Genomic DNA, 22500 nt, shown 5'->3' on the forward strand with positions numbered 1-22500 from the left:
ATAATTTTTTTGCTCAAATTAAGATAAATAATCTTGTTTTCAGTTTGAATTAAGATTATTTTTCTCACCCCAGTGGCAGATTATTTATCTTATTTTAAGCAAAAAAACTATTTTTTCCCAAAACGAGAATTACTTTTGCTTGTCTAAAAAATAAACTTGATTTAAGATTTTTTAGATATTTTGACTAGAAACGAGACGACAATACTGAGGAAGAAAAGTTTTTTTCCGTTAATGCCCCTCCTGCTTTTCTCAGTGCGTGTGCGTGCGTGTGTGTGTGTGTGTGTGTGTGTGTGTGTGTCCAGATCTTTTCTCCCCAGCTGCTTCTGTGCTTTTATCTGTAATGCTGCTAACTGCTTGTTTCTTCTCTTTCTCCATTTGCTTGCGCTTCCAACAGCCTAGCGATTTGCGGAAGCACCGTAGGAAGGTAATATAGAGAAGCTGCGCTGCCATGTGTAACCTCTGCATCTCAACACGGACCGAGCTCTCACACACACCACAGCACACGTGTAGAGCTCTAACACACACCACAGCACGCGTGTAGAGCTCTAACACACACCACAGCACACGTGTAGAGCTCACACACACCACAGCACACGTGTAGAGCTCACACACACCACAGCACGCGTGTAGAGCTCTAACACACACCACAGCACGCGTGTAGAGCTCACACACACCACAGCACACGTGTAGAGCTCTAACACACACCACAGCACACGTGTAGAGCTCTAACACACACCACAGCACACGTGTAGAGCTCTAACACACACCACAGCACGCGTGTAGAGCTCTAACACACACCACAGCACACGTGTAGAGCTCACACACACCACAGCACACGTGTAGAGCTCTAACACACACCACAGCACACGTGTAGAGCTCACACACACCACAGCACACGTGTAGAGCTCTAACACACACCACAGCACGCGTGTAGAGCTCACACACACCACAGCACACGTGTAGAGCTCTAACACACACCACAGCACACGTGTAGAGCTCTAACACACACCACAGCACGCGTGTAGAGCTCACACACACCACAGCACACGTGTAGAGCTCACACACACCACAGCACGCGTGTAGAGCTCACACCACAGCACACGTGTAGAGCTCACACACACCACAGCACACGTGTAGAGCTCACACACACCACAGCACACGTGTAGAGCTCTAACACACACCACAGCACACGTGTAGAGCTCACACACACCACAGCACACGTGTAGAGCTCTAACACACACCACAGCACACGTGTAGAGCTCTAACACACACCACAGCACACGTGTAGAGCTCTAACACACACCACAGCACGCGTGTAGAGCTCACACACACCACAGCACGTGTGTAGAGCTCACACACACCACAGCACACGTGTAGAGCTCACACACACCACAGCACGCGTGTAGAGCTCTAACACACACCACAGCACGCGTGTAGAGCTCACACACACCACAGCACGTGTGTAGAGCTCACACACACCACAGCACACGTGTAGAGCTCACACCACAGCACACGTGTAGAGCTCACACCACAGCACACGTGTAGAGCTCACACACACACCACAGCACACGTGTAGAGCTCACACACACACCACAGCACACGTGTAGAGCTCACACCACAGCACACGTGTAGAGCTCACACACACACCACAGCACATGTGTAGAGCTCTAACACACACCACAGCACACGTGTAGAGCACACACCACAGCACACGTGTAGAGCTCACACCACAGCACACGTGTAGAGCTCTAACACACACCACAGCACACGTGTAGAGCTCACACACACACCACAGCACACGTGTAGAGCTCACACACACACACCACAGCACACGTGTAGAGCTCACACACACCACAGCACACGTGTAGAGCTCACACCACAGCACACGTGTAGAGCTCACACACACACCACAGCACACGTGTAGAGCTCACACACACACCACAGCACACGTGTAGAGCTCTAACACACACCACAGCACGCGTGTAGAGCTCTAACACACACCACAGCACACGTGTAGAGCTCACACCACAGCACACGTGTAGAGCTCACACACACACCACAGCACACGTGTAGAGCTCACACACACACCACAGCACACGTGTAGAGCTCACACCACAGCACACGTGTAGAGCTCTAACACACACCACAGCACACGTGTAGAGCTCTAACACACACCACAGCACACGTGTAGAGCACACACCACAGCACACGTGTAGAGCTCACACACACCACAGCACGCGTGTAGAGCTCTAACACACACCACAGCACACGTGTAGAGCTCTAACACACACCACAGCACACGTGTAGAGCTCACACACACCACAGCACACGTGTAGAGCTCTAACACACACCACAGCACACGTGTAGAGCTCTAACACACACCACAGCACACGTGTAGAGCTCACACACACCACAGCACACGTGTAGAGCTCTAACACACACCACAGCACGCGTGTAGAGCTCTAACACACACCACAGCACACGTGTAGAGCTCACACACACCACAGCACACGTGTAGAGCTCTAACACACACCACAGCACGCGTGTAGAGCTCACACACACCACAGCACACGTGTAGAGCTCTAACACACACCACAGCACACGTGTAGAGCTCACACACACCACAGCACACGTGTAGAGCTCACACACACCACAGCACGTGTGTAGAGCTCACACACACCACAGCACACGTGTAGAGCTCACACCACAGCACACGTGTAGAGCTCACACACACACCACAGCACACGTGTAGAGCTCACACACACACCACAGCACACGTGTAGAGCTCACACACACACCACAGCACACGTGTAGAGCTCACACACACACACCACAGCACACGTGTAGAGCTCACACACACCACAGCACACGTGTAGAGCTCACACCACAGCACACGTGTAGAGCTCACACACACACCACAGCACACGTGTAGAGCTCACACACACACCACAGCACACGTGTAGAGCTCTAACACACACACCACAGCACACGTGTAGAGCTCTAACACACACCACAGCACACGTGTAGAGCTCTAACACACACCACAGCACACGTGTAGAGCACACACCACAGCACACGTGTAGAGCACACACCACAGCACACGTGTAGAGCTCACACACACCACAGCACGCGTGTAGAGCTCTAACACACGCCACAGCACACGTGTAGAGCTCTAACACACACCACAGCACACATGTAGAGCTCTAACACACACCACAGCACACGTGTAGAGCACACACCACAGCACATGTGTAGAGCACACACCACAGCACACGTGTAGAGCTCACACACACCACAGCACACGTGTAGAGCTCACACACACCACAGCACACGTGTAGAGCTCACACACACCACAGCACACGTGTAGAGCTCACACACACCACAGCACACGTGTAGAGCTCTAACACACACCACAGCACACGTGTAGAGCTCTAACACACACCACAGCACACGTGTAGAGCTCTAACACACACCACAGCACACGTGTAGAGCTCTAACACACACCACAGCACACGTGTAGAGCTCACACACACCACAGCACGCGTGTAGAGCTCTCACACACCACAGCACACGTGTAGAGCTCTAACACACACTACAGCACGCGTGTAGAGCTCACACACACCACAGCACGCGTGTAGAGCTCACACACACCACAGCACGCGTGTAGAGCTCTAACACACACCACAGCACACGTGTAGAGCTCTAACACACACCACAGCACGCGTGTAGAGCTCACACACACCACAGCACGCGTGTAGAGCTCACACACACCACAGCACGCGTGTAGAGCTCTCACACACCACAGCACGCGTGTAGAGCTCTAACACACACCACAGCACGCGTGTAGAGCTCTAACACACACCACAGCACACGTGTAGAGCTCACACACACCACAGCACACGTGTAGAGCTCACACCACAGCACACGTGTAGAGCTCACACCACAGCACACGTGTAGAGCTCACACACACCACAGCACACGTGTAGAGCTCTAACACACACCACAGCACACGTGTAGAGCTCTAACACACACCACAGCACACGTGTAGAGCTCTAACACACACCACAGCACACGTGTAGAGCTCACACCACAGCACACGTGTAGAGCTCTAACACACACCACAGCACACGTGTAGAGCTCTAACACACACCACAGCACACGTGTAGAGCTCTAACACACACCACAGCACACGTGTAGAGCTCTAACACACACCAAAGCACGCGTGTAGAGCTCTAACACACACCACAGCACACGTGTAGAGCTCTAACACACACCACAGCACGCGTGTAGAGCTCTAACACACACCACAGCACGCGTGTAGAGCTCTAACACACACCACAGCACACGTGTAGAGCTCACACACACCACAGCACACGTGTAGAGCTCTAACACACACCACAGCACACGTGTAGAGCTCACACCACAGCACACGTGTAGAGCTCACACCACAGCACACGTGTAGAGCTCACACACACCACAGCACACGTGTAGAGCTCTAACACACACCACAGCACACGTGTAGAGCTCTAACACACACCACAGCACACGTGTAGAGCTCTAACACACACCACAGCACACGTGTAGAGCTCACACCACAGCACACGTGTAGAGCTCTAACACACACCACAGCACACGTGTAGAGCTCTAACACACACCACAGCACACGCTCTAACACACACCACAGCACGCGTGTAGAGCTCTAACACACACCACAGCACACGTGTAGAGCTCTAACACACACCACAGCACGCGTGTAGAGCTCTAACACACACCACAGCACGCGTGTAGAGCTCTAACACACACCACAGCACACGTGTAGAGCTCACACACACCACAGCACACGTGTAGAGCTCTAACACACACCACAGCACACGTGTAGAGCACTAACACACACCACAGCACACGTGTAGAGCTCTAACACACACCACAGCACACGTGTAGAGCTCACACACACCACAGCACACGTGTAGAGCTCTAACACACACCACAGCACGTGTGTAGAGCTCACACCACAGCACACGTGTAGAGCTCACACACACACCACAGCACACGTGTAGAGCTCACACACACCACAGCACGCGTGTAGAGCTCACACACACACCACAGCACACGTGTAGAGCTCACACACACCACAGCACACGTGTAGAGCTCACACACACCACAGCACGCGTGTAGAGCTCACACACACACCACAGCACACGTGTAGAGCTCACACACACCACAGCACACGTGTAGAGCTCACACACACCACAGCACGCGTGTAGAGCTCACACACACACCACAGCACACGTGTAGAGCTTTAACACACACCACAGCACACGTGTAGAGCTCTAACACACACCACAGCACACGTGTAGAGCTCACACACACCACAGCACACGTGTAGAGCTCACACACACACCACAGCACACGTGTAAAGCTCACACCACAGCACACGTGTAGAGCTCACACACACACCACAGCACACGTGTAGAGCTCACACACACCACAGCACGCGTGTAGAGCTCACACACACCACAGCACGCGTGTAGAGCTCACACACACCACAGCACGCGTGTAGAGCTCACACACACCCCAGCACGCGTGTAGAGCTCACACACACCCCAGCACGCGTGTAGAGCTCACACACACCCCAGCACGCGTGTAGAGCTCACACACACCCCAGCACGCGTGTAGAGCTCACACACACCCCAGCACGCGTGTAGAGCTCACACACACCCCAGCACGCGTGTAGAGCTCACACACACCCCAGCACGCGTGTAGAGCTCACACACACCCCAGCACGCGTGTAGAGCTCACACACACCACAGCACGCGTGTAGAGCTTACACACACACCACAGCACGCGTGTAGAGCTTACACACACACCACAGCACGCGTGTAGAGCTTACACACACACCACAGCACGCGTGTAGAGCTTACACACACACCACAGCACGCGTGTAGAGCTCACACACACCACAGCACGTGTAGAGCTCACACACACCACAGCACACGTGTAGAGCTCACACACACCACAGCACGCGTGTAGAGCTCACACCACAGCACGCGTGTAGAGCTCACACCACAGGACACGTGTAGAGCTCACACCACAGCACGCGTGTAGAGCTCACACCACAGCACACGTGTAGAGGTCAGCACACACATACAGCACACGTGTAGAGGTCAGCACGCGTGCACACGTTTAATGCGTCAAACACACGCGAGCCTCGCTATATGTATGATTTTTTCATTTACATTAGGTGGCCTTACAATTAGCTAAAAACATAAAACTGATGTCCAAACAGCCCCAGTTACAGTGTTTTATGTCTGTAATGTGTGTGTGTGTGTGTGTGTGTGTGTGTGTGTGTGTGTGTGCAGTGTGCTCAGGACGATAAAGCCACCATCAGATGTGAGACGTCTCCTCCCTCCACCCCGTCCTCCATGAGACTCCACAGAGCGCTGCACACCGCCAGCCACGAGGACATCAGAGACGTGCGGGGGTCAGTGTGTGTGTGTGTGTGTGAGTGATGTGCCGTGTGTGTGATGTGCCTTGTGTGTGTGTGTGTGTGTGTGTGTGTGTGTGTGTGTGTGTGTGTGTGTGTGTGTGTGTGTGTGTGTACCTGACGTGTGTGTGTGTGTGTGTGTGTGTGTGTGTGCAGTGCGGGGCTGCAGGATGGAGCGGGCAGTAATCCCAGCAGCAGCAACAGCAGTCAGGACTCGCTCAACAAGGGCGCCAAGAAGAAGAGCATCAAGGTGTCGATCGGCCGTCTGTTCGCCAAGAAGGAGAAGAGCCGAGCCAGTGCTGGGGGGAAGGAGTCTGCGGTCGCAGGTGTGTGAGACACACACACACACACACACACACACACACACTCTTAAAGCTCACATCTAACCTCACACACACACACACACACACAAACAGACATACACACACACACTCTTAAAGCTCACATCTAACCTCACACACTCACAAACACATACACACACACACACACACACACTTTTAAAGCTCACATCTAACCTCACACACTCACACACACACAAACACACATCCACACACACACACACACACACACACACACACACACACACACACACACACACACACACACACACACACACACACACACACACACACACACTCTTAAAGCTCACATCTAACCTCACACACTCACAAACACAAACACACATACACACACACACACACTTTTAAAGCTCACATCTAACCTCACACACTCACACACACACAAACACACATCCACACACACACACACACACACACACTGCAAAACATGCTCTTCTTACTTAGTATTTCTGTCTTGTTTCTCGTCTAAATATCAAACAATTCTTAAACCAAGAAGTATTTACTAGACAAGCCAAAGTAATCGTCTTGGGACCAAATAACTCAAAATGAAGAGTTTTTTCCATAAGATATTTCCATGAAATAAGATAAATAATCTGCCAATGGGATAATCAAACTAATCTTAATTCAAACAGATATAAGATTATTCTGCTCACCCCATTGGCAGATTATTTATCTTATCTTAAGCAGAAACTCTCTTCATTTTGAGTTATTTCCCCAAAATAAGACGATTTGTACTTGTCTAGTAAATGTTTCTTAATGTAAGAATATTTAGGTATTTTGACTAAAAGAAGACAAAAACACAAAGTAATAAAAGCATTTTTTGCAGTGCACACACACACACACACACACACACACACACACACTCAATCCTTCTGCACCATGCTGTGAGGAAACATTCAGGCTTCCCCAAATCACACGATGCTGTAGTTGAGGAAGTGACGTGTGTGTGTGTGTGTGTGTGTGTGTGTGTGTGTGTGTGTGTGTGTGTGTGTGTCGATCAGCTCCAGCAGGAACGCCTGATGGAAGCTCCTCTCCGGACGCCATGTCGCTCGGCAAACTGGGCGGCCCTGCGGAGAAGAACAGAAAACTGCAGAAGAAGTGAGTCTGCATTCGTCGCACACATCCTCTGATGCTTATCGTCTCCATCAGTGTCCACTCAATGCTGCGGCGCTTTAATGACACTCACCGTAGAGGAGTAAAGGCCCCGATGCTTCCGAACATCCCAGCGGCGTCCCTCAATAACACACACACACGTTTGGACATGGGTAATGTCCTCATATTTCACCCTCTCCTGTAATACCTGTGTCATACCCATGGGATTACACACATTTGTGTCCTCATATGTCACAAAAACATGCCCACACACACACACACACACGCACACACAAGAAAACAGGCGTTCAGAAAGCATTGGAGCGATGGGGATATATTTACCCCAGCTCGGAGAGTCATGTGACGTCACGTTTATTTACACAGAGCTTCACAGGACTAATCACACACTGCAGAACGTGCTCTTCTGATTTAGTGTTTGTCTCGCTTCCAGTCCAAATATCAAACAATTCTTAAATCAAGATTAATTTACTAGATCAGTAAAACGACATGAGATTTTTTTCCTGTTTTATTGAATTAAATTAAAATACGTGTTTTTGCTTAAAACAGACCAAATGATCTGCCAATGAACAATAATCTGATTTCTGATTGGGACGGAAACAAGAAACAAGATTTCAAACACAAATCAGATTATTTTTCTCACCCCATTGCAGATCATTTTGAGTAAATCATCTTGATTTAAGAATTGTCAGATATTCAGACTGGAAACGAGACACAATGGCTGAGTGAGGAGAGTGTGTTTTGCCGTGTGATTCTTCCAGTCGCTCCGTGATTATAACACTCAATCGCCTCTAATGCCGCCTGACGTAATGGCCGATATATTGCCTCACAAAAAAATGATTGAGGTCCCGTTTCACGAGGGAGCGTGTTTATTTACTTTGCATTCATTTTTTAAAATTATATTTAGGATAATATATTTTTTTTACCCTTAATTTCCATGATCTAAAGAATTAAAAGGTTGTCATTTGAAAGTGTGTAGGTCTACTTGCATTATTATGCTGTTATATTAGGATTATATATTCAGTGGCATAAAATAGTCTTAAAATGACTAATATAGTTTCCCCGATTATTTTGGGCCGATATGTTGTGAAACTAACGGTAGTTATGGCGGCAGGCCTAGTCATCATGATCATGTCTCATCACCCATCAGTCCTGCTGTGGCTCATTCTGGTTGTTTTCCCTCCCTCTCCTCACACACTCCTTCATCTGTCTCTCATAGCCCAAACTCAGGGTAAGTGTGTGTGAGACCGCCTCCATGTGGGCATGAACTCCTCCTGCACGCCTCATGCTTGCCTTCATCGCTTCAGCTCTACTAACACACCGAGCTTTACCGCGGTAAACGGCTTCAGGATCTGGAGCTTTAGCCGCAGCGGATAACCAGATGCTGACGGAAGGGGCAGCTGATTCCGAGAGCTCTGCGTTAGTTTACACCGCAAAACATGCTCTTCTTACGCAGTACTTCTGTCCTGTTTCGAGTCCAAACATCTAAACATTCTTAAAACAAGAAGTATTTACTAGACAAGCAAAAGTAATTGTCTAGTTTTGGGGAAAATAACTCAAAATGAAGAGAGTTTTTGCTTAAAATAAGATAAATAATCTGCCAATGGGGTGAGAAAAATAATCTTAATTCAAACAGAAAACAAGATTATTTTTCTCACCCCATTGGCAGATTATTTATCTTATTTTAAGCAAAAACTCTCTTCATTTAGAGTTATTTTTCCCAAAACAAGACAATAATTTGTACTTGTCTAGTAAATGTTTCTTAATGTAAGAAAGTTTAGATATTTGGACTAAAGCAGGACGCGTGGTGTGCTTGTAACGTTTGGTATTGACATGGGCGTTGCTGTTTGAATGCCTGTGTCCTGGAGATTATTTGTTGGTGTAAGTGAAGATGTTCGGGGTTATTTCTCTCTCCTCTCCTCTGCTAATCCGCCTCCCCCTGTGCTGTCCGCTCGCCGCTCGCCTCCCGATAGCCCGCTCTGTCCTCAGGCCGGCCGGTAATGAGGGTGTGTTTGTGTTTTCAGGCATGAGTTGCTGGAGGAAGCCTGTCGGCAGGGCCTGCCCTTCGCCCAGTGGGACGGCCCCACGGTTGTGGTGTGGCTCGAGGTGCGATTTTACAGCAACAGCCGCTCACTATAGGAGACTTCAGCTTCACACGACAATTAGGGTGACCATCGCCACGCTGCGGAGCCGCAGCACATCATCCCGCTCACTGCAAAGAAACATTTATTAGACAAGTACAAATTATTGTCTTGTTTTGGAAAAATAACTCAAAATAGAGTTTTTGCTTAAAATAAGATAAATAATCTGCCAATGGGGTGAGAAAAATAATCTTAATTCAAACAGAAAACAAAATTATTTTTCTCACCCCATTGGCAGATTATTTATCTTATTTTAAGCAAAAACTCTCTTCATTTGGAGTTATTTTTCACAAAACTAGACAATACTTTTTATTGACTAGTAAAAGTTTCTTAATGTAAGAATTTTTAGATATTTTGACTAAAACAAGACAAAAATACTGAGTAGTGTGGTGATCACCCTAATGACAATCAGTCCAAAATTTGTGATGCAAAGGCAATTGTAATGTCATGCTGTGGCTCAGGAAGAGTGTGATGATAGTGTGTGAGTGTGAGTGTGTGTGATTGGTTGGGTTGGGTTAGGGAATAAAAAGTATCAGTAACCTGATATGAAATCAATGGAAATCTATGTAATGTCCTCACTAATGTCTGTGTGTGTGTGTGTGTGTGTGTGTGTGTGTGTGTGTGTGTGTGTGTGTGTGTGTGTGTGTGTGTGTGTGTGTGTGTGTGTGTGTCAGCTGTGGGTCGGAATGCCGGCGTGGTATGTGGCCGCCTGCCGTGCCAATGTGAAGAGCGGAGCCATAATGTCTGCGCTGTCGGACACTGAGATCCAGCGTGAGATCGGCATCAGCAACCCTCTCCACCGCCTCAAACTACGGCTGGCTATCCAGGAGATCATGTCCCTCACCAGCCCGTCAGCGCCCCCTACCTCCAGAACGGTACTCACACACACTCACACTCACACACACACACACAGCCCCTAAACCTACCCATCACAGGAAACATTCTGCATTTTTACTTTCTCACTAAAACTCCTCCTGTGTGATTTATAAGCCTTTTGTAAAGTGGGGCCATGGGTAATGTCCTCATATTTCACCCTCTCCTGTAATACCTGTGTCATACCCATGGCATTATACACATTTGGGTCCTCATATGTCACACACACACACTCTCTCTCCCTCTCTCACTCACACACACAACGGTGTCCGTTCTGCCTCTCTCTTGCATGCCTCACACACTAACCCCTGACGGGATGATTGTGCCGCTTTGACTAATGTTCCTGCTGCTCATTAACCCTCTCCACTCCTCATCTGTCCGCACTGGTGGACCTGTAGTGCTCTGGGAATGTGTGGCTCACACACGAGGAGATGGAGAGTTTATCCGCCGCGCCGCTCACGGTCAGTCAGATTATAGTGTGGTGATGATGATGATGATTTACTGTATGATTGACCTTTGACCTTCTGCTACTGACTCACCTCCCCTCGCTCCACATGCTAACCGCTAACACCAGGAGGATGAGGAGGGTGGCTGGGCCCAGGTTTGAACCACACACACACACACACACACACACACACACACACACACACACACACACACACACACACACACACACAGCTCTGCCTTTCTCTTCTGTGGCTGTGTGTGTTGTTACTGCACGTATGTATGGAGTGTGAGTCTCCCGATCTGTCAGGAACACGGCCCAGTCATTTAGTTTGACAGAACTCTTACAGTAAGGGTTAGGGTTCCTGTAAGGTGTGTGTGTGTGTGTTCTGGACGTGTTCTCGATGGGCTGGTGAGGCTCACGTCTGAAGCCTGAGTTTCTGGATCACTAGCCGCGTTTCCATTACCCTTCAAATTGCGCAAATTGAAATTGTGAATTGAAAATGCGCAAATATTTCTCAAAAACTCCCATATATCGCAAAAAAGCTACGCTCTACGCTCTCCTGAGGCGGTTTTTCAGGCAATTCGAAACTGCAATGGAAAGGTTTTTCCGCATTTACAGGTGCGGTGCCGCATTGCTGCAACATAGGGCATTTTCCACTCAACTGTGTCATAATAACAAGATATAATGTAGTTAAACGGACATATTTTCTCCTAATAAGGACAGTGGCGTAACTTTAACCCAGTGATCACGGACCCCGGTGCAGACACAGATAAAGTAGGCCTACTGTAATTAGAGATGTGTTAAAACAGAGAGAGCGATAGCTTCAGCCGTACTCAGAGGCCGAGGAAACAGGCCAGCTACACACGACACTCCAGACCGTCTTGGTTTGCTTCTTATTTAATATACAGGCAACTGATGAAACATCGGTCAAAATAAAAATACAATTTATACAAAACTTTCTAGAAAATAAAACTCAGTGATCAATATCATGTGACTCCCCATCTCAAACATATTGCGAATCTTCTTACTCATGCTGCTCACTTTTCATAATCAACATATACATTAAAATAATAATAATACAGGCTAATGTTAGGCCTGAACGCAGCCTATTTAGTTTCGTAGTTAGGCTGTTTCTTTAACCCACGGCTGATAAAAGCGCTGACGTTCTCATTTTTTTCCTTCCTCCTTTAGGACAGCGGAAACAACTCGCAGTACTCTGCCATTTTTAGCTCTACAGATTAGCTCGACAAATCAAGTTCAAGACATCATTATAAACTATAAATTGTCTACTTTTATTTGCGGACTCAGGGATCTAATTATCCTGCATGCACTCACTCCAAACGCTGTCTCCATATAAAGAAAAATTTGTGTTTATTAAATGCCAATTTTTTCTTTTCCAAAGCATTTCTAAATTCAGTTCTTATGCCCAACAAACGACATGTCAAGCCAAAATAACGACAGTGGCAAAAAAAAACATTTGAGTTACCATGCAAATTCCAACATCTCGCTCTTCTCTGCGCCAACCAATCACGCGTAAAAGTCGATCATTCGTTACAGATGACGTTTGGAGAGAAGACGAGACGGAGCTCTTTATTAAACTCATAAAAGACAGTATGATTACAGGAATACTGGAGTCTAAACACAGGAATGCCACATTATCAGGAAGACCTTGAAGCAGATCTGACACACACACACACACACACACACCTCCGTGCCGCTTCAGTAACCTAAGGGGCTTTCCTTGCCATTAATGCTGGGATAACACACACGTCTCCTTCCGATAATAATAATGGCCAGTGCGGTGTATATGCAACCCTACCCAGTGCCATCAGTCTGGAATGGCCCATCGCCAGAGGAAAATAATGCGCTTTAGTCGCATAACCGCAGCTATGGGAACGCTGCCATATCGCAATCGTTTTTTATCGACATTTAAGAAATATCGCAAAAGTTTTTCGCAAATCTGTAATGGAAACGCAGCTACTAACACACTGCAAATAATGCTCTTCTCATTTAGCATTTATTTCTCGTTTCCAGTCCAAATATCTGAACATTCTTAAATCAACACACATTTACTAGACCAGTGAAGCGACAGCAGATATTAGTGCTCGTGTCATGGGGAACATTTCTACATCAAGAGAGCTTTTGCTGAAAACAGCCAAAATGATCTGCCGATGGGGGAGAAAAATAATCTAAATTAACAAGACACAAGATTTCAATCAGAAACGGGACAAACGGACTGAGTAAGAAGAGCACGTTTGCAGTGTGTGATCAGTCTCACGGCTTCTGTGTCAGCTTTCTTGATGTGTGTCGTTATATTTTGTCAAGTCGGCTTTATTTCTATCGCACTTTATTTCAAAGCAGCTTCACTGATGAAGAACAGAATCAATAATGCAAACTTCATCAAAGTGCTTAATTCATCCGATCGTGTCATGTCAGCAGTGAACGTGTGTGTGTGTAGTGTTTGGTGTTGATCAGTGCGTGTTGTTGTGTGCGTGTAGTGTTTGGTGTTGATCAGCGTGTGTTTGGTGTGTGTAGTATTTGGTGTTGATCAGTGTGTGTTGTGTTGTGTGTGTGTGTAGTGTTTGGTGTTGATCAGTGCGTGTTGTTGTGTGCGTGTAGTGTTTGGTGTTGATCAGTGTGTGTTGTGTGTGTGTGTAGTGTTTGGTGTTGATCAGCGTGTGTTTGGTGTGTGTAGTATTTGGTGTTGATCAGTGTGTGTTGTGTTGTGTGTGTGTGTAGTGTTTGGTGTTGATCAGTGCGTGTTGTTGTGTGCGTGTAGTGTTTGGTGTTGATCAGTGTGTGTTGTGTGTGTGTGTAGTGTTTGGTGTTGATCAGCGTGTGTTTGGTGTGTGTAGTATTTGGTGTTGATCAGTGTGTGTTGTGTTGTGTGTGTGTGTAGTGTTTGGTGTTGATCAGCGTGTGTTTGGTGTGTGTAGTATTTGGTGTTGATCAGTGTGTGTTGTGTTGTGTGTGTGTGTAGTGTTTGGTGTTGATCAGCGTGTGTTTGGTGTGTGTAGTATTTGGTGTTGATCAGTGTGTGTTGTGTTGTGTGTGTGTGTAGTGTTTGGTGTTGATCAGCGTGTGTTTGGTGTGTGTAGTATTTGGTGTTGATCAGTGTGTGTTGTGTTGTGTGTGTGTGTAGTGTTTGGTGTTGATCAGCGTGTGTTTGGTGTGTGTAGTATTTGGTGTTGATCAGTGTGTGTTGTGTTGTGTGTGTGTGTAGTGTTTGGTGTTGATCAGCGTGTGTTTGGTGTGTGTAGTATTTGGTGTTGATCAGTGTGTGTTGTGTTGTGTGTGTGTGTTGTGTTGTGTGTGTGTGTAGTGTTTGGTGTTGATCAGCGTGTGTTTGGTGTGTGTAGTATTTGGTGTTGATCAGTGTGTGTTGTGTTGTGTGTGTGTGTAGTGTTTGGTGTTGATCAGCGTGTGTTTGGTGTGTGTAGTATTTGGTGTTGATCAGTGTGTGTTGTGTTGTGTGTGTGTGTAGTGTTTGGTGTTGATCAGCGTGTGTTTGGTGTGTGTAGTATTTGGTGTTGATCAGTGTGTGTTGTGTTGTGTGTGTGTGTAGTGTTTGGTGTTGATCAGCGTGTGTTTGGTGTGTGTAGTATTTGGTGTTGATCAGTGTGTGTTGTGTTGTGTGTGTGTGTAGTGTTTGGTGTTGATCAGCATGTGTTTGGTATGTGTAGTATTTGGTGTTGATCAGTGTGTGTTGTGTTGTGTGTGTGTGTGTAGTGTTTGGTGTTGATCAGCGTGTGTTTGGTGTGTGTAGTATTTGGTGTTGATCAGTGTGTGTTGTGTTGTGTGTGTGTGTAGTGTTTGGTGTTGATCAGCGTGTGTTTGGTGTGTGTAGTATTTGGTGTTGATCAGTGTGTGTTGTGTTGTGTGTGTGTGTAGTGTTTGGTGTTGATCAGCGTGTGTTTGGTGTGTGTAGTATTTGGTGTTGATCAGTGTGTGTTGTGTTGTGTGTGTGTGTAGTGTTTGGTGTTGATCAGCATGTGTTTGGTATGTGTAGTATTTGGTGTTGATCAGTGTGTGTTGTGTTGTGTGTGTGTGTGTAGTGTTTGGTGTTGATCAGCGTGTGTTTGGTGTGTGTAGTATTTGGTGTTGATCAGTGTGTGTTGTGTTGTGTGTGTGTGTAGTGTTTGGTGTTGATCAGCGTGTGTTTGGTGTGTGTAGTATTTGGTGTTGATCAGTGTGTGTTGTGTTGTGTGTGTGTGTAGTGTTTGGTGTTGATCAGCATGTGTTTGGTATGTGTAGTATTTGGTGTTGATCAGTGTGTGTTGTGTTGTGTTGTGTGTGTTGTGTTGTGTGTGTGTAGTGTTTGGTGTTGATCAGCGTGTGTTTGGTGTGTGTAGTATTTGGTGTTGATCAGTGTGTGTTGTGTTGTGTGTGTGTGTGTGTAGTGTTTGGTGTTGATCAGTGTGTGTGTAGTGTTTGGTGTTGATCAGTGTGTGTTGTGTTGTGTGTGTGTGTGTGTGTAGTGTTTGGTGTTGATCAGTGTGTGTGTAGTGTTTGGTGTTGATCAGTGTGTGTTGTTTGCTCTCAGACTCTGGCCTACGGGGACATGAACCACGAATGGATTGGGAACGAATGGCTGCCGAGCCTCGGCTTACCTCAGTACCGGAGTTACTTCATGGAGTCGCTGGTCGACGCACGAATGCTGGATCATCTGACCAAAAAAGACCTGCGCAGTCAGCTCAAAATGGTGGACAGCTTCCACAGGTCAGTCAGCTCAAAATGGTGGACAGCTTCCACAGGTCAGTCAGCTCAAAATGGTGGACAGCTTCCACAGGTCAGTCAGCTCAAAACGTGCCACAATTCAGTCAGTCCACGGTTCAACACACACCTCGGTTTCCGGGTCGGTTTTTTGCTCTTCTGTTCTTCGGCGACAGGAACAGAAAGAGGTTAAGGAGAAATGTTTTTATTGCAATACTCTTTCTTTATTTCACTTCAAAGACTTGAAAAACCTTACTTAAATTTATCCATCCGTCCATTATCTTCCGCTTATCCGGGGCCGGGTCGCGGGGGCAACAGTCTAAGCAGAGACGCCCAGACTTCCTTCTCCCTGGCCACTTCCTCCAGCTCCTCCAGGGGTACCCCGAGGCGTTCCCAGGCCAGCCGGGAGACATAATCCCTCCAGCGTGTCCTGGGTCTTCCCCGGGGCCTCCTCCCGGTGGGACATGCCCGGAACACCTCCCTGGGAAGGCGTCCAGGAGGCATCCGAAATAGATGCCCGAGCCACCTCAGCTGGCTCCTCTCGATGTGAAGGAGCAACGGCTCTACTCTGAGCTCCTCCCGAGTGACCGAGCTTCTCACCCTATCTCTAAGGGAGCGCCCAGCCACCCTGCGGAGAAAGCTTATTTCAGCCGCCTGTATCCGGGGTCTTGTCCTTTCGGTCATGACACACAGGTGAGCGTGGGAACGTAGATTGACCGGTAAATCGAGAGCTTCTCCTTACGGCTCAGCTCCTTCTTCACCACGACAGTGGTCCCCAAACCGGACACTCTCCGGCCCTTAGCTGCATCTACAAATTTTGTCCATATAAATTATGAACAGAACCGGTGACAAAGGGCAGCCCTGCCGGAAACCAACATGCACCGGGAACAAATTTGACTTACTGACGGCAATGCGAACCAAGCTCCTGCTCTGGTCGTAAAGGGACCGAACAGCCCTAAGCAGGGGGCCCCGGACCCCATACTCCCAGAGCACCCACCACAGGGTGCCACGAGGAACACAGTCGAATGCCTTCTCCAAATCCACAAAGCACATTTGGACTGGTTTGGCAAACTCCCATGAACCCTCCAGCACCCTGGAAAGGATATAGAGCTGGTTCAGTGTTCCACGACTGGGACGAAAACCACACTGCTTCTCCTGATTCCAAGGTTCCACTATCGGCCGAATCCTCCTCTCCATTACCCTGGCATAGACTTTCCCTGGGAGGCTGAGAAGTGTGATCCCCCTGTAGTTTAACACACTCTCCGGTCCCCCTTCTTGAAAAGAGGGATCACCACCCTGGTCTGCCAGTCCATAGGTACTGTCCCCAACCGCCACGCGATGCTGCAGAGGCGTGTCAGCCAAGACAGCCCCACAACATCCAGAGACTTAAGGTACTCAGGGCGAATCTCATCCACCCCCGGCGCCTTGCCACCGAGGAGCTTATTAACTACCTCGATGACTTCAGCCCGGGTGATGGAAGAGTCCCCCCCCCGACCCCTCAGCCACTGCTTCCTCAAAGGAAGACGTGTCGGTGGTCTTGAGGAGATCCTCGAAGTATTCCTTCCACCGTCCAACAATATCCTCACCTGAGGTCAGAGGCTGCCCATCTCCACTGTAGACAGTGTTGGTAGGGCACTGCTTCCCCCTCCTGAGGCGTCGGAACGGTTTGCCAGAATCTCTTCAAGGCCAACCGATAGTCTTTCTCCATGGCCTCACCGAACTCTCCCAGGCCCGAGTTTTGCCTCCACAACTACCCGGGCTGCCGTCCGCTTGGCCTGCCGGTACCTGTCAGCTGCCTCAGGAGCCCCACAAGCCAGCCAGGCCCGATAGGACTCCTTCTTCAGCTTGACGGCGTTCCTTACTTGCGGTGTCCACCACCAGGTTCGGGGATTGCCCGCCTCCAAAGACAATGGAGGTGGAGAACATGGTCCATTTGGACTCAATATCTCCAGACTCCCTCGGATCCGGTCGAAGCTCTGCCGGAGGTGGAAGTTGAAGATCTCTCTGACGGGGTTCAGCCAAACGTTCCCAACAGACCCTCACAGTACGTTTGGGTCTTCGAGTCTTGTCCAGCTTCCTCCCCCGCCATCGGATCCAACTCACCACCAGGTAGTGATCGGTTGACAGCTCCGCCCCTCTCTTTACCCAAGTGTCCAAGACATACGGCCGGAGGTCAGATGAGACAACGACAAAGTCGATCATCGACCTTAGGCCTAGGGTGTCCTGGTGCCATGTGCACTGATAGACACCCTTATGCTTGAACATGGTGTTCGTTATGGACAAGCCATGGTTAGCACAAAAAGTCCAATAACAGAACACCGCTTGGGTTCAGATCAGGGGGGCCGTTCCTCCCAATCAAGCCCAATCATGTCTCTGTCGCTGCCCACGTGGGCGTTGAAGTCAACCAGTAGAACGATAGTCAGAGTAGTCGGAGCACTATCCAGCACCCCTCCCAGAGACCCCAAGAGGGCTGGGTACTCTGCACTGCCGTTCGGCCCGTAGGCACAAATGACAGTGAGAGACCTATTCCCGACTCGAAGGCGCAGGGAAGCGACCCTCTCGCTCACCGGGGTGAACTCTAACACATGGCGGCTGAGCTGGGGGGCTATAAGCAAACCCACTCCAGTCCGCCACTCTCACCATGGGCAACTCCAGAGTGGTAGAGAGTCCAGCCTCTCTCCAGAAGTGTGGTTCCAGAGCCCAAGCTGTGCGTGGAGGTTGAGCCCAACTATTTCTAGTCGGTATCTCTCGACCTCCCGCACAAGCTCAGGCTCCTTCCCCGTCAACAAGGTGACATTCCACGTCCCTAGAGCCAGTTTCCGTGTCCAGAGATCGGGTCGTCAGGGGCCTCGGGAGGGCGGCCCCACGTCTCTCTTTCGGGCTGAGCCCAGCCGGGCCCCATGGGGAAAGGCCTGACCACCAGGCGCTCGCATACGAGCCCCAACCCCGGGCCTGGCTCCAGGGTGGGGGCCCCGGCTGCGCCATGCCGCTCTTAGTCTGACCCGTCACCAAGGACCTGTTTGCTTGGGAGGCCCTACCAGGGGCATAAAGCCCCAGACAACATAGCTCCTAGGATCATTCAGGTACTCAAACCCCTCCACCACAATAAGGTGACAGTTCAAGGAGGGGTAACCTTTACTTAAATTTAACTTTACTTTAAAAGCCCTTGCACACATTCCTAGTGTATTGTATAATATAAAATAAATATATAAAGATTTGGAGTGGCAGCATTTAAGTATGAAGTTGAATGAATAAATGTAAAATTAAAACAGTACATAGTCTTCAATATACATTCATTAAAAGCTACTGTATTAAAAGGTTTTATTTTATTTTTTTATATGAAAGCAGTGAGTGATTTTCTTTCTTTTGTTGTTTTATTAACATAATTTTAGAGGTGAACTGTCCCTTTAAGGACAAGTGTTCACTATAATATCTCACACACACACACGACTTTACTTTCTCTGTAGACATAACCGACTGTGTTTATATATGTTAACCATGTGTGTGTGTGTGTGTGACAGTATCAGCGCAGTAAGACATTAGTCCAGTAATCGTGTGTGTGTGTGACGGGCTTTAGTGCGCTCCGCTCATGTCAAACAGCGCATAAGCAGCCAATGAAACGTTTAACCGGCAAGGCTTTAAAACGCAGCAAATGATGAACTTCAGTGATTGTCAATAACTATAGTGCTGACCAAGCGGCTCCTCCGATACGGAAGTAATGTAGACTGCAGTTCATCCACTGGCCACTAGAGCGGCTCCAGAAGCAGCGGAGTCTAATTGAGCTCATGTTAAAATGCCCAACTTTACAGCAGAAAAACACGTTTACAGTCTGGGACCAATTGTGGTTTTGGTCTACACGGCTAATATTGCCCTTCATGACGACTGTGATGGGGTGAATTATTTTATAACTCATTTGTTTACGTTATATAAAGCCTTAAAGTTCTGCATAATTAAGGGCGTGGTTACTTTGAGTGACAGGTGGATAGCCATTTATCCGCCGTCTATAGTCATTGTGTCACATAAGCTCCACCCACACCCCATAAGCCCCGCCCACACCCCATAAACTCCGCTCACACCCCATAAGCTCCACCCACACCCCATAAACCCCGCCCACACCCCATAAACTCCGCTCACACCCCATAAGCTCCGCCCACACGCCGCCTCTTTGCCCATTTTCTGTTATCTGGGAGTGACTCGCGATGACGCACTCGCAAGTGGCGACGGCTCGTCTCTACTTTACGCTTCAGAACGGCTCATCGGTATCCTATAGCTGACGTCACGGACACTACGGCCATATTTCGTCAATGCCGTACCGAACGGTTCAATATTATATTGAGAATTGTGCCATCCCTAGAATAGCTAATCGCTAGTCAGCTCGTTATGCTTCCAGTCTGGGCTGCGGTTTTATTTTCTCGATAACGATAATTAGACGATATTTTGCTGAGAGTGTTTATGTTTATATTTATATATATATATAATTTATTTATTTATTTTTACTTAATTATATACATGCATCATCTTTGTGTTAATTTCATGAATTTAATCAAATTAAATTATAATAATAAGACACAATAGGCAATTACCAATCAAATTAAATAAGTATCAACAAAATTCATCTTCGCATTGGAGAGGAGACAGAAGCTGCATTTGAAGTGGCGTTTACACTTTACTGTTTAATGAACTTTGAGGTTTTAAACACATGACGTTGAATACTGATATTTGAAATGATTTAAAATATGAAAAGATTCTTTAAATGTGAAATTAAAACCGCCACTAGGCAGCAGCAAGTCACTTAATGAGTGAGTCATTTAGATTCAGCCGATTCATTCAAACGACTGATTCATTTATAATTCCTCTTAATCTATATTAGTCACTGAATCATTGATTCATTCAAAAAGCTGATTCGTTCATTAAGGATAAACCGTGTGTGTGTCGCTCAGACGCGATTACAGTGCTGTGACTTTTTGAACTATTCTCGTTGGCGAAATGGAGTAAAATGGGCCATGTTGTGTCTAAAATATAAGTCACTTAATATTAAATTTGTGTTTAGTAAACTTCACTTGCAGTGAAAGCGTGCACCCACAGTAGTCTAAGTAATCCTCAGTACCAGACTACATCCCGACGTCGTGTAACGCTATGCGCACACACACTCTCTGGGTGTGTGTGAGGGATATACTCGATAATGTCAGATCGCACAACGTTAAAATGACAATTATGATATTATCACAGACGATATATATCGCACACCCCTACTGTGTGGTGTATCTTCAGCTCTGATCTCTCTCTCTCTCTCTCTCTGTCTCTCTCTCTCTCTCTCTCTCTCTCTCTCTCTCTCTCTCTCTGTCTCTCTCTCTCTCTCTCTCTCTCTCTCTCTCTCTCTCTCTCTCTCTCTCTCTCTCTCTCTCTCTCTCTCTCTCTCTCTCTCTCTCTCTCTCTCTCTCTCTCTCTCTCTCTCTCTCTCTTCTCTCTCTCTCTCTCCCCCTCTCTCTCTCTCTCTCTCTCTCTCTCTCTCTCTCTCTCTCTCTCTGTCTCTCTCTCTCTCTCTCTCCCCTCTCTCTCTCTCTCTCTCTCTCTCTCTCTCTCTCTCTCTCTCTCTCTCTCTCTCTCTCTCTCTCTCCTCTCTCTCTCTCTCTCTCTCTCTCTCTGTCTCTCCCCCTCTCTCTCTCTCTCTCTCTCTCTCTCTCTCCCCCCCCCACAGGAACAGTTTTCAGTGCGGTGTCATGTGTTTGAGGCGACTGAACTATGACAGAAAAGACCTCGAGCGGAGACGTGAGGAGTCCCAGGTTGAAGTCAAAGGTTGGCGTTCTCGTTATTTCCCCTCTGTGTGTGTGTGTGTGTGTGTGTCATGAACTTTTTTTTTTTATACTGTTGTCTGAGGTCAACTAATGAGGTTCGTGTGGTTTTTACATTCAGAAACATCATACTGAATTAGACGTGCTCCTTATTCGGTAGAGGCGGTGTTTCACCACATCATGCCACGATGATAGTTGATTTCTCAATTCATCACCCCTTTAATATGTGTGTGTGTGTGTGTGTGTGTGTGCGCGCAGATGTGCTGGGGTGTGTCCTTAAATGCATGTGTGTTAGGGCTGTGCAATATTGAAGAAAAATGCGATATGCGATACCCAGTTAAATAATGCGATACGATATTGCTATTAGTGGGTAAATTCTATTTAAATAACATTTAAAAAAAAATAAAAAATAATAACTGAGACTGAAAGCATTAATGTGTTCACATTCGTTCTGGGAAAAGAAAGCATCGCTACAACCCTACAAAAATAAATGTCACATATCTGACAATATAATTTTAACATTAAGGTAAACAAACAAAAAATGTAATTGCAAATGTAATGCAGACACGACTAAACTGAA

The 22500-nt window shown here is 47.7% G+C and overlaps 1 protein-coding gene across 1 annotated transcript in view; it reads left to right on the forward strand.

The window, feature by feature from the left end:
* The window catches only part of ppfia1 (PTPRF interacting protein alpha 1), a 65027-nt gene that overhangs the window by 31240 nt on the left and 11287 nt on the right, over window positions 1–22500 (forward strand). The window contains 10 exon segments of the mRNA XM_067420177.1: window positions 395–424; window positions 6360–6481; window positions 6641–6810; window positions 7845–7941; window positions 9978–10059; window positions 10769–10969; window positions 11366–11428; window positions 11542–11568; window positions 15959–16134; window positions 21827–21924. Coding sequence (XP_067276278.1) covers window positions 395–424; window positions 6360–6481; window positions 6641–6810; window positions 7845–7941; window positions 9978–10059; window positions 10769–10969; window positions 11366–11428; window positions 11542–11568; window positions 15959–16134; window positions 21827–21924 — 1066 coding nt within the window.

This window comes from Pseudorasbora parva, chromosome 16, assembly GCF_024679245.1.
Source record: "Pseudorasbora parva isolate DD20220531a chromosome 16, ASM2467924v1, whole genome shotgun sequence".
Classification (NCBI taxonomy): domain Eukaryota; kingdom Metazoa; phylum Chordata; class Actinopteri; order Cypriniformes; family Gobionidae; genus Pseudorasbora; species Pseudorasbora parva.